The sequence below is a fragment of the Dendrobium catenatum genome, unplaced genomic scaffold, assembly GCF_001605985.2.
Source record: "Dendrobium catenatum unplaced genomic scaffold, ASM160598v2 fragScaff_scaffold_9, whole genome shotgun sequence".
In the NCBI taxonomy this organism is placed as follows: Eukaryota; Viridiplantae; Streptophyta; class Magnoliopsida; order Asparagales; family Orchidaceae; genus Dendrobium; species Dendrobium catenatum.
In genome coordinates this window covers 104,333-121,307 of record NW_021318471.1, presented here as the reverse complement: position 1 = coordinate 121,307, position 16,975 = coordinate 104,333, and the positions used below count along the sequence as shown (strand labels likewise).

Sequence of the window (16,975 nt, the reverse complement as noted above, 5' to 3'; positions counted from 1 at the left end):
TCTGATCCAACTACAAATGCATATCGTGTTCGCTTAAATTCTTCAATTGATTGTGTAAAATTTCTTCTAAGACAAGGATTAGCTTTTCAAGGGTACAATGAGAGTTTCAACTCAAAAAATTGAAGAAATTTTCTTGATCTATTATAATTTTTAGCAAAAGATAATGAGAATATAAGTAATCTTGTACTAAAGAATATTCCTGAGAATTTAAAATTGACTTCCCCTGATATTCAGAAAGATATTTGTAGAGTCATTTCCATTATAATTATATACTACGTAAAAGAAGAAGTTGGTGATAATTTCTTCTTTATTCACGGTGATGAAGCTCGTGATATATCAGGGAAAGAACAAATGGCTGCCGTTATACAATATGTGACCGAGAAAGGCTAAATTATTGAACGTTTTTTTGTATTATACATGTTCCTGAAACGTCTGCTAAATGTCTCAAAAAAGGAGTTTAACAAGTAATCTCAAATTACTATTTTTCTTACTCTAAAATTCGTGTTTAAGGTTATGATGGTGCAAGTAATATGAGAGGAGAATTTAATTAGCTAAAAGTATTTTTTCTAAATGATAATAAATTTATACATTATTTTCACTGCTTCTCACACTAGCTTCTGTTAGCCTTATAGTTGTGGTTGCGAAAATCATGTTTAGATTGCACTGTTGTTTATTAAAATTTAAAATGTGATGAATATTGTTGGTCTTTCATGCCAACGTCGTGATTAACTAAGAGATAAACAATGCGATATGTCATTAAGTGCATTACAAAATGGTGATGTGTTCACTGGACGAGGATTAAATCAAGAAAAAAAATCTTTAAGACATGCTGGTGAAACAAGATGGGTTCTCATTATGAGTCACTGATTAGATTGATTACAATATTCTCCTCAGTTATTGATGTATTTGAAATAGTTTTAGCGGATGGCATAAACTCTGAACAGAGAGGAGAAACATTTGCATTGGATTCTTCTAATCAAGATGCTTGATTTGACTACAAGTATGTAAATTTTAGAGATCATTTGGTCTTCCAATTAATATCGTGAATTTTCTAATTATTCTATAAATGCTTGATCTGAGTTTATTTGGACTTGGATCAAATCATTTTTAATGTCATTGAGTTTATCATATTATGCCGATTAATTTGAGTATAATTTTACTAGAATCGGAGTCACGTAATTTGTAGTGAATTTTGAAAAATTTTTACTTTAATTTGCATGGAGATTCATAACCCATAAAATTAGATAATGATATGACTTATCAACATTAAACAACTTCATAAAGTATGCAATAAGCTGGTAAATCCGAATATTAACAGGTTTGTAAAATATGATCATAATATTCTAACAATATTTTTTAAGATAATAATTAGATGTTTAGTCCATTTAAGTGTGAAATTCAAATTACTATTTCATTGGGTATAACCGGTTTGAATTGAACGGCGTCTTTTTCATACTATTTCGTTGGCTATAACATACTCTCTAAGGAGTCTAGGTGGATCATGCTACTGATTAGGTTTGATCATCTCTAAAGCTTGAGTCTTTTTTTATCTTTTTAGATTGTATAAGGGTTGTGGCTATCTCTAGGTCAAACAATAGATCTCTCTTTCCAGATCTATAATGCATGTGCAATCCCAAACCACATATAAAATGGAATGCACAACAAAAGTAAATTCACGCAAACTCAAAACAATCAAAGGATCTCGCAAAAATAAAATAAAGCTTACAACAAAGTCAAATAACTAGAAAAACAATAAGATTAAATATGCAATTTTTGAACAATATAGAGCAAATAACAAAATAATACAAGTTCCATGACAACGATGCCAAAAACTTGATAGGCTCGTTCCATACAATATTAAGATAAGCTAAAAAATGATAATACAGTAGAGTCTGAATTATACTCAAGTTGACATATCATTCAAGTAATAATGTTTAGAGTAAAGTGTCGATCTCACGAGAAACTTATTAATCTTATGATCAACATAGCACTATTTAATTGAAGTACAAGATTTATCTAGTCAAATGTTGGTTTGAATGGACGCAATGTTTCTCCAAGGAACCGTTCCAACTTCTCCGCCATAGCACTTGGGCGATTTGGCTCTGCGGTGCCTGCTGCTACTGCAATGTTGTTGTTGAGGCACTCGATGGAGTTGGAGTGCTCCGGGATATGGTACTTGGGCACTAAATTAGGTGCAAATTTTCCCGAGAGCATTTCTATTGCAGTGCTTGAGTTTGGCGTTGCGACACTATTAGCGCTACGGTGCTGGGATGAGTGGCGCCGAGGTGTTGAAGAAAATAGGAAAATTTCCGATAGTATAGGCCCTGTGGCGCTTTTCGACTGGAGCTGAGGTACTTAGATGATGTGAGGGACACTATAGCGCTTATGGAGATAATATCAGTGTTGGGCACTTTTCCACTTTTTAGTAATTTTCCCTGGAATTTCCTGTATAATAACAGAAAAAATATAGAATTTCACAAGAAAACATATATAATAAAGTAGTACAAATAATTTCCCTAAGATGTATGCTGCTTATTTATCATCCACCAACTATAAGCTAAACACTTAATGTTTAACGATTAGTTTTAATCAAAAGTTCTCTTGCTGTCACTAAAAGGGATAATTAATCAGGGCATGTGCTTATGAAAAACCTAGAAAGTAGATCATAAAGTACTCGTAAAATGAGGGCAAAATATCTAAGTTGTGCTTTATGTGCAATATAAGCTGCCTTTTGAAATTTTCATCCGGAATACTAAATCTCTCTCAGCAGAGCGGACAGAAGAATTTCTGGAGCCCACGGAAGCATCTTATAACTCCAACTCAAGGGACAAGGGAACAATAACTACAATCTGCACAGTCTCAACATCGTGCTCTTACATGATCTCATACTTAGTATCAATCACGAAATTAAACTTGTGCTTGAACACTAGCTTAAACATAATCTCGGGCGTTGGATTAGACTTAAGCTCATGTGCAAATTAAGCTGAACATCCCTATTTTCATGTATATAGTAGGTTTGTAGGTATAACGCAGATATTTGAGTAGATGAGCTTTTGGGACTTGAGCAGAGGTCGGGAGGTGTGGTTTGTGAGATTGAATAGGGTGGTTGTGCATATGGATATTAGGGAAATGGAGGGTTAGAATGTAAGTAGAGAGTTATACCCCCCTTCTGTTTATGCAATCATCAATCTGGTACATCAAAGCATTGAATTTATCATCAAGTCTATGTTGTTGGTATATATGTTAGAATTGGAAATTTTATAAATATTCAAAATAATATTGGCTATTATAAGTATTGTGGATGATGAGAGGTTGCATGATTATTTAATTCATCATAACATGATATGTTATGTTAATGATATATAACATAAAAAGAATATAAGAATCAACGATATAAGTATTCTTCACAACTAAGGGAATCTTGTTCATTTTAATATTTATTTATTGCTGTTGTTTTCCTAGTTTTAGATTTTGACAAACATTACGGTGTTGGTGGCAACCACGAAGTTGTGGTTGCCACTTTTTTTGGGCAATTTTGGGTGTATGTAGGTTATCCGTTATTCATGTAAGATATGACGAATTTAGCAGGGTGTGTGCTGTATATGGTAAGTTTGAGAAGGGGCTTAAGTAATGATATATGGAGATTTTATTTAATTTTTTTAATGCGAAAGATCTCAGCCTAATATTATTAGATTTGGTGAGATACTTTAGGTTTTTAATGATAGCAAACCTGGTAAGAGAATAGTTCATCTATACTAACAAATTATATTGCGGCGACACGGATACGACACGATATAGATACGGGACATGTCAATTCTTAAAAATACAGGATACGAGTACACAGCATTATAATTTATAAATCATACATAAAAATTAAGAAAGCAATCAAAGCATAATATTTGAAATTACAAAAAAAAGAAAAGAAAGAAAGTAAATCATTTGTAGCCTTGTAGCTTATAATATCAAAATAAAAAGTAAGCATTAAATGTCTAGTACAACAACAAAAGCATAAACATAAATTGTCTAGTACATGAAGTTTCAACTATTCAATAGAAGGAATGATATGATTAGCTTCTACATGGTTTGTCTTTGAACTTCTATAACATCTTTAATAAATATCATAGCTTCTAATTCAGGCTCATCAAGTTAAAGATAGCAATTTCTAATATTCCCATATCATCAAGAGACTCAAATCCATCTCGGAAATGAGAGAACCTTGCTCGCAGCTGTGAAAGTAAACACGACGGGTCTTTTTTTTTTCTGATTTTTTTTGTTTTTCAATGGGCAAGCGTATCGGATAAGCGTGTCCTTTTGACATTAAATACTATTTTAATTGGATACGGCAAAGTCATATCCGGCACGTATCAATGTCGTATCGGAGGTGTATCCATGTATCGGTGTATCAGATACATCACACCTTCATAAATAGGTGCATCGGTGCAATATAGCTAACAAACCAATAGCCGCCAGCAAATCATGATCGTAATCTCCACCAAACAGAAATTTATGTTGGGTGTTGGGTTGCAAGATGCTTGTTGAGTGTAAATTGCAGCAAGATTTGGTGGGTTTGCATGGTATTTGTTGTTCATGGCTACTAGAATCAATGTAACAGCAGAATGCAGTAAGAAAGCCACAAAAAAACAGTGGCATCACGGCAGAAAACAAAAGCAGCTGAATTTCAGCACTTTGCTGCAGGAACTTCAAGTGTTATTGTTTTTGTGAGTGTAAGAATTCAGCAAACAACAATAACCACAACAATCCCGCTATGTAGGGCCAGCTATATGAATCCTTTTTATATATTGTGTCTTGGTAGGAGTCAAATTCTGATGGAAACTAGAAAGATCTAAACCCAATGGAGAACACAAAAGAAAGTAGTACACGACTCAATCCAAAACATAGAAGCAAGTCACCAAATAAACATGAAATAAACTAATTTTTTTTTAGAAGAAAGAAAAAAAAAACCCTCAGAACAATCAACTAGTTGTTACCTCACATGTAATGATAAATTAGATAACTAGAATGCTCAAGGACATGCAAACCAGTGGTCCACCACAATAACTTTGATCCAACGTCCGCCACAACTCCTCTGGAAAATACCAACAAAACTGACCAATCAACACCACTCACACATTTAGAAGAAGGATACAATGGGGTGAAAATTTGTGGAGAGAAGAATTAGATAGAAGTCTTAGAAGAAGAAGTAAGATGAGAAGAAGTAGCTCTCAAGCTAGAGAAGAAACCCTCAGGTTTTAGAATTCTTTTTACCTCCAAAAACTCCCTACAATAGCCCAAAACACCTCCTTAATTAGGAAAGAAAAGGAGGCCAACAACCAGCAACAACCGCCCATACGCCAACCAAAAAAGGGAAGAAAAAGGCAGCAATTAAGGTCCGACTGATGCCCATAATCCAAAACACCACAGCTAGAAAATTCGGGAAAGCCAAGGAACAACAACATGACCCGAACAGCCAGGGAACAGCTAGCAACAGGACCCGAACAGCCAGGTCAAGGAAATCGGGAAAACCATAGAAACCGAACAACCACCAAGCAGACGGCAGCCCATCTGCCCCCATCAAACCCAAATCAGCCCAAACACAAGCACCCAAAGAAGCCAGCACACCAAAGGAATAACAGGTCCAAAGAGCACCTAAACCACACATGTTCATCGGTTGCCTTCCATCATTGGGTAAACAAAAGTTAAACTAAAAAATTATAATAACATAAAATAAATGTATTTTAAAACATGAGCATGAAGTATTGAATGCATCAATTCCCCCCAGGTGGGAGAATCTCATCTTCTGATGAGAATGCTTCACTAATGCATTGGTAGATATCAGGACGACGAGATTGAAGTTCCACTGCTTCAACACAAGGACAATCAGTCAATAGACGTCCACTCCATTTTACTAGGAATCGCTTGTGCGCTCCATGCCTAGTCTGGGTAGTCCTAATGTCCAAAACATTTTCAATATGATCATCTTTAGTCTGAACTGGATTGGTAACGGGTAAGGTCTCTAAATCCACAGAATCAGCTGAATTTCCTTCATATAAAGTAAGGTCAGCAACATTAAACACAGGTGAAGTTCCAACATAAAGTGGAAGATCCAGTAGGTAAGCATTTGTTTCCAATTTTCGAAGTATCTGAAAAGGCCTAAGTGTTTTTCGGCTTAACTTGCCAAAAGTTCCAACATGAAAGGGCTGTCGTCGAAAATAAGCCATAACTAGTTCACCATCTTGAAAGTAACACTCTCTCCGTTATTTGTCAGCAACAATTTTGTATTTAGTATTTGCCATTTGGAGTTTTTCTAGGACCTGATGTTGGATTGATTTAATTTGATCAACAATTTTTGTAGCTTCAGCACTGATTTTATTAGGCATTGGTAAATAAGTTTGGTCTAAAATATGAGGAATAGGTTGGCCATAAATGATTTCAAAAGGGGTCTTTCCCGTAGATTGGTTAATAGAATTTTTGTAAGCAAATTCGGCTTGGGGTAAAATCAAATCTCATTGAGAAGGTTTCTCACTAGCAATACATCTAAGCAAGTTTCCTAAACTTTTGTTGACAACTTCACTTTGCCCATTTATTTGTGGGTGATATGCATTATTGAATTGGAGATTAGTCCCTAATTTTGATCAAAATGTTCTCAAAAAATGGCTTAAAAACCTAGTATCCATCAGAGGTGAAAGTCCTGGGTATACCAGGGAGTCTCACAATTTCTTTAAAAAATAGATCAACAATATGTGAAGCATTAGAGTTTTTTTTTTACAAGGAATGAAATGAGTCATTTTTTTAAATCGATCAACAACAACAAACACAGTAAAATTTTCGAGCAGTAACAGGTAGTCCTAAAATGAAGTTCATGGAGATATCCTACCAAGGTTTATTCGGAATTTGAAGAGGAGTATATAAATTAGTGTTTTGAGTTGTTCCCTGGAAATATTGACAGATTTTACATTGTTTCACAAATTTGATGATTTGTTTTTTCATGTGGGGCTAATAATATTTTTCTTTAGCTAAAGCAATGGTTTTTCCTTGGCCAAAATGTCCCCTAATCCTCCATTGTGAAGTTCTTGAACAAGTTGTTCTCGTAGAGAGCTTTGGGTGATACAGAGTCTAGTTCCTTTAAACAAAAATCCTTGTTGAATGATAAATTGAGCAGAAAGATTAGTTCCCGAAGTGCGATTGATTCCCAAATATCTTTAAAATTTAGATCAGTGGCATAATTTTCGTTTAAGAAATCTAATGAAGTTATGTTTGGGTAAAGGGTTACCAATAAATGAGCTCGTCTACTTAAAGAATCAACAACTTTATTCACCACTCTAGCCTTGTGTTTTAAATGAAAAGAGTATTCTTGTAGGAAAGATGTCCATTTGGCATGTCTTTTACTTAAGTTCTTTTGAGATCTTAAAAATCGTAGTGCTTCGTGATCAGTGTTTAACACAAATTCCCTTTGAATAAGGTAACATCTCCAAAATTTCATGACCTGGACAATTGCATAGAATTCCACATCATATGTTGAATATCGAGATTGAGAATCGTTGAATTTTTCATTAAAGCAATTGCTCAACCTTCTTACCTAAGTATAGCTCCCATGCCAATATGGGATGCATCGCAGTCCACCTCAAAGATTTTATCAAAGTCTGGTAAGCTAAGAATGTGTGCTTGGTTCATTTTCATTTTAATTAATTGAAAGGCTTATTCAGCTTTAGGTGTCCATTTAAAAATTTCTTTTTTTAGACAGTCAGTGTTGGGTGCAATTAAAGTATTGAAGTTTTTCATAAACCTACGATAAAAGGATGCTAAATCATGAAATCCTCTTAACTTCGTTGATATTCTTCGGGGTTGGCCAACTTTGGATAGCTTTAATTTTGACAGGATCTACCTTAATACCATCAGCAGAGATAATATATCCAAGAAAATTAAACTTTATATCGTGAAAGAACACTTTTTTAAATTGATGTATAAATTTTGCTCTTTTAAGGTTTGTAGGATTTGTTTCACATGTTCAAGATGTTCATTAGGGAGTTTACTATAAATCAGGATGTCGTCAAAATAGACTACCACGAATACTCCAATGAAAGGTCGTAAAATATGATTCATAGTCCTCATAAACCGGCTAGGGGCATTTGACAATCCGAAAGGCATGACTAATCATTTATACAGACCTTTCATTTTGAAAGCTGTCTTCCACTCATCTCCAAGTCGAATCCTTATTTGGTTAATTTTGGAAAAGACTTTTGCACCACTAAGCATGTCAAGCATATCATTCAATATGGAGATGGGAAACCTATATTTGATAGTTATCTTATTTTTGCTCAACTGTCTACACACATCCACCAGGTTCTGTCTTTTTTGGGTGTAAGCAAGGCTGGGACAACACATGGACTCATACTTTCCTTAATCAAACCTTTATCCAGAAGTTCAGTCATCTGTTTAAGTAATTCCTCGTGTTCAGTAGGACTCGTCCGGTAGTGAGGGAGATTGGGTAAAGTTGCTCCAGGAATTAGGTCGATATGATGTTGAATATCTCTCATGGATGGCAATGATTTTGATAACTCTTCAGGAGTTATATTAGAATATTCTTTAATCAATGGTTGTATTGCCACGGGAATTTCAGAAGTTTACTCATATTCTTTTCCTAACACCAAATAGACTATCTTATAATTTTTTAGCTCATTCGTGTTGAGAAGTAATTCAGGAGTGGTTGCTTTTGTTGTCGATTGGGTAGTTTTCGCAGGAGGGCCAGGAGTGAATTCTTTGCTGTTTTGAGTGAGGGAGTAAGTATTATTTTCCCCATTATGAATTGTCTTGTGATCAAATTGCTAGGGACAACCAAGTAAGATATGACATATTTCTAGGGACATGATGTCACACACTACTTATCTCTATAGGAGTTTCCAATTGAGAGGTTAATAGTGCATTGTTGTGTGACAAGGACCTCTCCTACTTTAAACCAGGATATCTTGTAAGGTTTAGCAAGTGGTTTGAGTTTTTGCTTAAGTTTGCTACCATCAGTTGTGATACAAAGTTTCCTGAGCTACCACCATCAATCATAAGGGTACAAAGTTTTCCTTCAATAATGCAAGTGGTTTGGAAGATATTTTGCCTAAGCCATTTGTCCCCAGTATCAACTTTGGTAGTTAAGACCCTTTGAATAACTAAAAATTGATCCCCTTAGTCACCTTCAACATCAATCCGTTCTAACTCAATCTCATTTTCTGGTTCAGATTCAACTTCCTCCTCATTTTCTAAGGCATCCTCTTTCTCAATATAATTGATCTTAGGAGGGTTATTCTTTCTACAAGCTGCCGAAAGGTATCCATATAAGCCACATTTATAACATAGTCTAATTGACTTTGGTCCTATTACACCCTTTCCTTTATTAACGGTTTGAGTTTCATTAGGTTTTATTCGCAAATTTGGATTTGAAGAAGATGCACCAATGGAGGTTTGTGAAGATTTGATTCTAATCCCACTAGATTGTCGAAGCTTGGTTGATTCAATTGCTTTATTGTTGCCTCTTTGTTGTTGTTTTTCAATCTTTAGCGCCATTCGATAAGCTTCATTGAGTTTAATTACGTGATGTAAGTTCAATTGATCTTGAATATACCACTTTAATCCATTTATGTATCGAGTTATTGTTCGTTCTTCAGATTCATTCAAGTCATTTCTTGATTGCAGTTTGTAGAAATTTCCAGGATATTCTTCTATGGATTGATTCCCTTGATGAATATTATTATAATCTTGAAACAAAGTTCGGGAATGGTCAGAAGGCAAGAATTTTTCCTGCATTTTTACTTTCGTTCTTTCTCAATTTTAAATTTTTTCTTTCCTTCTCCTTACCCTATTGTTTTGAAGATTTTTCTACCACATTAGAGCATGACTCGTCAGTTTTAAACTAGCAAATCTAACTTTTTTGTTTTCAGGAATTTCTTTCCATTCAAAAAATTGGTCTATTTTTTCTACCCATTTAAAAAATTGTCCAGGTTGCAGCTAACCAACAAATTCGCTTACATCAATTTTAATTCCATGATCCCATTATCTATTTTGCCTATTTTGATTTCTAGGAGCTTCATCTCCCCTTTTAGAGTTTTGTGCATTGTTCAGATTTAAGGTAGCCAAAGTGTTAGGCATAGCGTCCAATTGTTGTTGTAAGTTAGCTATTTATTGCATCATTTGTTGTAAATCCCCTTGATTGTTTTGATTATTCATTTTATCTTTGATAGGGAAGACTCACACACTAACCTAGGTTCTGATACCAAATTGATGGGAACTAGAAAGATCTAAACCCAATGGAGAACACAAAAGAAAGTATGACATGGCTCAATCCAAAACTTAGAAGCAAGTCACCAAATAGACATGAAACGAACTGAATTTTTTTTTAGAAGAAAGAAAACTAAAAAGAAAATATTCTCAGAACAACCAACTAGTGATCATCTCACGGTGGCGGCTGAGTGTTCTTAGTCGACTGGCATAGCCTCCCCTTAAACTAATTAATTAATATTTGGTTAGTTCTCAAGTGATGATTAAAGTCACAGTGCTGGTAAAAAATTAAAAATGTATACTGTGATGCTCTATAGGCTGGCTTAAGATCATTTCAACTAAATTTCCTAGGTGGCGGCTGAGTATTTCTAGTCACACAGGCATTTGCGCTCACAGTATACAAATTTGCACCCTCACATTTTTTCATGAGAACGTTCTCTCTTTTGCTGTTCATTTTTTTTGAGAGATGCCAAGCCATTTTTAGAGGTGAAACACGCCACTGTCTGGCTAGTTGCAAGTTATGATAGAGTATATTTACAATATGTATGAAGACAACAGCTCAGCTGCAATATTGTTATTGATGAAATATGTTTGGTTTGGTCAAATTTGAGCAATTCTTTTGTACATTTTTTTTTTGTGCTGCTTGATATGCTGATATTTGAGACGAAGTCTTCAAGAAGCAGTTCATTCTCTTTGCCCTTGTTTCGTTCCTCTGTTTTCGTAGCTGGATTTTCCTAGGTAGCAATAATCTTGTACCTATAATGCTTTTTCATCCTGTGCTGATGGCTTTGCAGAATTGACCTTTTCTAATTTGATTGTAGTTCTCTCCTGTTTTGCTATGAATACTAGCTTCCTGTTTTAATGCCAGATTATGTTCTCTTATTATTGTTATTTTCTTTGGTAGTGATGTATAGTACTATGGGAGGCCAAACTGGGGTTACCGGGACTCCACAAAATCCTCAACCCAATCCTTTTGGGAATACATTCTACGGAGCAGGATCTGGGCTCATCCGAAGTGGTCTAGAAGCATATGGAGAGAGATTTTTGGGCTCAAGCTCCGAATTCATGCAAAGCAATGTATATAGCAATGTCCTTTGAAATGTTCATTTTGTACTATTTTTGTTGTCACATATCTTCTCTTTTACTTGGGGTGCCCTTCCAATGAAGAAATTATTCTGTGCGGACTCCGAACGTAGCTTTGCGTCTAGAGACCAATCAAAATGTGCCACGTTAGCGGTACCGAGCGCGGTATCGAGCAGTACCGAGCCTCGGTACCGAGCATATCGAGCTGCGGTAAAAAAAGGAGTGACATGACGCATTTTGGTTGGTCTTCAGATGTCCGCACATAATAATTTCTCCTTCCAATGAGATTGTGCTGTTTAACTTTAAATAACAGTGAAATATTTTAAAGTTGCACCAAGTTTAGGTTTCATAGTTTTAATTTTTGGTTATTTGTCAAAACAGATCAGTAGGTACTTCTCTAATCCACAATACTATTTTCAAGTGAATGATCAGTATGTGAGGAACAAGTTGAAAGTTGTTTTGTTTCCCTTCCTACACAGGGTAAAATGACTTCATCCTTCGGTTCTCATTCGCCTTGTTGAAAATTTGTTAAAAAGCTGGGTTATTCCACTAAGTGTAATTAATTTATAGGGACATTGGACGAGAATAACTGAGCCAGTTGGTGGCAGGTTGTCATACAAACCTCCTGTATATGACATCAATGCTCCAGATTTGTATATTCCTTTGATGGCCTTTGGCACCTACATAATTCTCGCAGGCTTTTCTTTGGGTCTAATGGGGAGGTAAGTTTGCTTATCATTTGACCTTTTTTAATGGTTATTGATTCATAATTAATTGATAGAACATCAAGATTTCATTTCATTTTTACCTTCACTTCAATCCAAACAAAACCGTAGGGGCTGTTTGGTATTGGATTGAATTTAATTTAGTAGGATTTAATAAAAATTATGTAAATCCGGATTTAGTAAATCCTGAGGCTGTTAAATTCTGAAAACTGTTTGGTATGATAAATGTTAAATCCTGTTAAATCCTAAGAAACTGTTTGTCAATAGATTGTAGGATTTGGAACATCACGACATGGGCGCTGCAGGTGATATGCCGCTCAACTGTAAATCCCGTTAAATCTGCAGAGGAATCAGATTAGGATTTACCCGGATTTAGGCGGATTTGCGGCGTAAATCCGTAAATCCAGGACTTATGTTGTCGCCGGATTTACAGTCATGCAAAATACCGTTTGGCTGGATTTAGCGTAAATCCGACTTAAATCTCCCTATAAATCTGATACCAAACAGCCCCGTAGTGTTATAATATCACAGTTCTTATGACTTACGAACTGAACTGTTCATCTTGTGCAGGTTTAGCCCCGAAGCTTTGAGCCTGCAGTTTACTAGAGGTTTGGTCGGCTGGGTTCTACAAGTAATGCTACTGAAGGGTTTGCTGTATTCCTTAGGAAGCGGCGAGGCTCCTCTTTTTGACATAGTTGCCTATGGTGGGTATGCTTATACTGGAATTTGCATTGGCGTGCTTGCGAGGCTTTGTTGGAGCTACTCATATTACTTTGTGATGCCTTTGATGAGTTTGTGTATGGGGGTTTTCTTGGTGAAAACCATGAAGAGGGTGCTTTTCTCTGAGATGAGGACATATGAAAAGCGTTCAAGCAGGCAACACTATGTCTTGCTCTTCATGGCCCTAGCACAGTTTCCTTTGTTCTTCTGGCTGGGCAATCTTGGGCTTTGAATACCTGTAACTCTTATTGTTCTCTTAGGCTACTTTTTTAACTTAAATATGTTATATGTAAAATCCAATGACTGGTTTCCAGTACTAGAAATTAGAAGAAAAAATAAGGCTTTTGGATTATTAACTGCATTTGGTGTATTATATATCCTAAAGACCTGTTTGTATTGTCAAGTTATTTCTTGGAATCTATAGTAATGCCTGATATAGTTTTGAGAAGAAAATACCTTTTTAATATGAGATGATTAGTGAATGTTTACAAGCCTATTTCCAAATGTTAATCTGTCAGTTAAATATGTCAATGCCTCTGTTGGGGAAGGATAATTTGTCCAGCTACTGAGCTCAAATAACACTCATGGTGAATCCTTTAATTCTCCTTCTGGAGTCCCTGATTCTATGGTTTCATCCTCCAATGATCAAATACTTTCTGATGATATTATTGATCAAAATGATGACTACAAGTTTCTAAAAAGAATTATAAAAATTTTAAAAATATCTCTCTTCAAACTCCTAGGATTACTAGATCTGAAACTGTTAATCTCTCCTTTCCTCTAATGCTTAAGTCCCTCATTGGAATGCCAGGGGTACTGGTTGCCCCTCTTCTAGGATCAGGGTTAAGAATATTTGTTGTAATCATTATATTTTGGTTTTGGTTTTGATTGAATCCTTCATTTCTTCTTCTAAACCTCTCTCCACTGGCCAATTTTTGAGTTTTAAATATGGTTTTGCTAACTGTTCTAACAAGATTTGAGTTTTCTGGAACCTCACCTCATCTCTCACATGATCTATGAGGAGGATAACTCTTTCCTTTCTCAGCCCCCTTCAATCAAGGAGATCCATGATACCATTAGTGCTATGAATACTGATTATGTGGTGGTCTTGATGGCTTTATTGTCAACTTTTTTCAAAAAGCTTGCTATATTATTAAAGAGGATTTGGTTGATGTTGTTATGGATTTTTTTCATGGTAATCCTTTCGGTTAACATTCTCATAAAATTTAAGCTATGTTGATGATTTTATTATATTTGCTAATGGTTATGTTAATTCGATTAACATTCTCATAAAATTTCTTCATAAATTTGAAAACAATAGTTGTTTTCATATTAATAATAACAAAAGTTGTTTTATTACTAGTAAGAATATTTCTCAGAATCAGATTAATGTCATTAGGAACACTAGTTTCATGCATAATGATCTTCCTATTAAATATCTTGACATCCCTCTTATTGAAGATAGGAAAAGATCTAACCTTTCTTATGATATTATCTCCTCCATTAAGAGGAAATTATCATCCCGGGAATATAACTATTTATCTTTTGGTGGTAGAATTATTCTTATTAATAGTGTCTTGTGTTTCCTACCTTAGGGGGTGTCAAAATCGAGTTGCGGGCCGGGTTTGGGTCAAACCTAGTATTGACCCGTTACTATTTGACACGGCCCAAATTCGAACCGTTTTTGCAGACGTGTTAGAAATGTCAACCCATACCATGTCGAGTTTTTGGGTTGACCCAACACGACACGAAACCAACTTTACCTCATGCGCGAAGCAGACAAATATGATCGTGCGGAACATCGAGCTGTCTTGAGTTCCGACCCTTAGGTTGTCCGAAGCAAACCCTAGGCCTTGGCAGCGTTGCCGACGTTGCAGGCGACGTTGCAGGATTGCAGGCCACAACCCTTGCTGGCATGCGCGCTGCATGCAAGCGTTGCAACCCTTGCCAACATTGCAACGATGAAAAAGTTATTTTATAAAGATTAATTAATTTCCATTATTGAATCGGCCTTTAGGTTCAACAATGAAAACTCTTAAAAAGGTACTTTTTGCATCTATCTAATGATCAATTGGGTTTACAATTCAAGATGTTAAGGCTTTATGTGGGATTTCTTGGTGTTAGTTAGTCTGGTACAATATTAGACTGGAGTTGCAATTGAAGGGCACGAACATCCAAGGATTCTCCTTCAGATTCAGGCGATGATGATATTGAGAGCGAGCTGCGAAAAGTATTTTCAAATATAATGAAGATGTTGAGAATAATTAGCACATAAAATAATATTATGAATGTTTAATACATTGGAATTGGTTATGATAATTTCATACATCTCATATTGATATATTTGAAAAATAATATTATGAATCATTAACCCTTAAAACATTACTGATATTCTAAAAAAAAAAAAAAAGGGTTAATGATTCAACTAACAGAATATCAGTAATTATCTTGTAGATATTACAACTAAATAATTCAACTAACGGATATTTTGTAAATGATTAAATGTATTTTTAATTATCTCATTAGATATTTAATTATTCAACTACTCATGTATGATAAGTTATACCAAGAACAACGTTGTGAAAAATCAACCGAAAGACAATAAGAATAATGTTATTATTTAATTATTATTTTTACTATTAATTACAAATTTAATAACTTTTATTTTAAATTTTTAATTATCTCATTAGATATTTAATTATTCAACTACTCATGTATGATAAGTTATACCAAGAACAACGTTGTGAAAAATCAACCGAAAGACAATAAGAATAATGTTATTATTTAATTATTATTTTTACTATTAATTACATATTTAATAACTTTTATTTTAAAATTATATTATTTAAGCTAATTATATTAATTTTTAATTACTAATTATATTACTAATTATTTAATTATATTACTACTTATTTTTTTTTGGGAAGAACCGGGGCAAAGCCCATTTTATTAAGATTAAAAAAAGATACAAAGACTTACAATAAAACAAAGACTAACAAAGACAAAGATAAAGAGTTCAACTCAATCAAACCTAATAAAAAGCCAAACATAAACTAAAAAAAACCAAACAACCTAGCAACTACAAAACCAAACACAGCAACGGTAACAAAACAGCAATGGTAATGCTCCCGTCCCAGCCAGACAACAGAACACCCAAAATTTCAGTGAAACTGAAATTTCTCAATAAGATGATGAAAATGCTTCCAGCTACACGTTTTGACTCGTATAGCGTTTTTGATAGTACTGATAGTATTCTCCATGGAGTTCCAATTGTTAGCAAATTTCCGGTTGTTCCTTTCCCTCCAAAGGTGGTACACAGTGCATCCAATCGTAAGCCAGCAGAAGTTCTTTTCCCATTTAGACAAAAGCAACTGGTTATCAATGTAATAAAAAACCTGAATCAAAGTTGGTCTAAGTAAGAAAGAGTTTAAATCAGGAATAAGATTGATAATAACATTAAAGGTAAAATCACAGTTAAAGAAAAGATGGTTGTGATCTTCCTGGGCATTATTGCAAAGGCAGCAAACCGGATTGACTTGAATAGATTTTTTGATTAACAAATCAGCAACTTTAAGTTTCTGCAGCATAACCATCCAGGTTAGAATAGAATATCTAAGCGAGTAAGCTTTATGCCAAACATACTTGTGCCAGGTAACCTCCTCTTCATGATCATAAAAGGATTTCAAAAAATTTTTAAATTTCAGGTTAAAAGAGCCATCCCAAGCCAAAACCGGTTGCTCTTTAATCTCAATGCCGCAAATAATATTCTTCAGATTATCGGGTAAATAGTCTGGAAGGGCCCAAACATCATCCCTAATACAACTATTAATAGATAACCCAGTGATCCTCTGGTTTATCTGAAAATAATCAGCTAAATTTTTCTCATTAATCCACGGGTCCCAGCATAAAGAGAATTTGGATGAAGAAGTGATATTGAAAGCTAAATGATGCTTGATTTTATGAGCAGTGGAACATATAGCTTTCCAGAATTTAGAAGCTTTGGCAACCGGAGGCTTCCAAGGAGAATAATATTTATTTTTAAACCAGTAATAAATCAAACTATCCTGAGTAAGGAAATTCCAAATAAAAGTGCAGTGATAACTGTAATAACAAGCATCAATAGAAACAATACCTAAACCGCCTTTTTGCTTAGGGATTACAGTTTTCTCCCAAGCAATCATATG

General features: G+C 34.8%; 1 protein-coding gene across 1 annotated transcript; it reads left to right on the top strand.

The window, feature by feature from the left end:
- The first annotated feature begins 9,681 nt into the window (after window positions 1-9,681).
- LOC110106008 (protein YIF1B-B) lies at window positions 9,682-13,257 on the top strand. The gene is made up of 5 exons (XM_020835727.2): window positions 9,682-9,773; window positions 11,168-11,340; window positions 11,728-11,826; window positions 11,917-12,068; window positions 12,642-13,257. Exons 2-5 carry the CDS (start codon window positions 11,170-11,172, stop codon window positions 13,021-13,023), a joined length of 804 nt encoding a protein of 267 aa, XP_020691386.1. The 5' UTR covers window positions 9,682-9,773; window positions 11,168-11,169; the 3' UTR covers window positions 13,024-13,257.
- The last annotated feature ends 3,718 nt before the right edge of the window (window positions 13,258-16,975 follow it).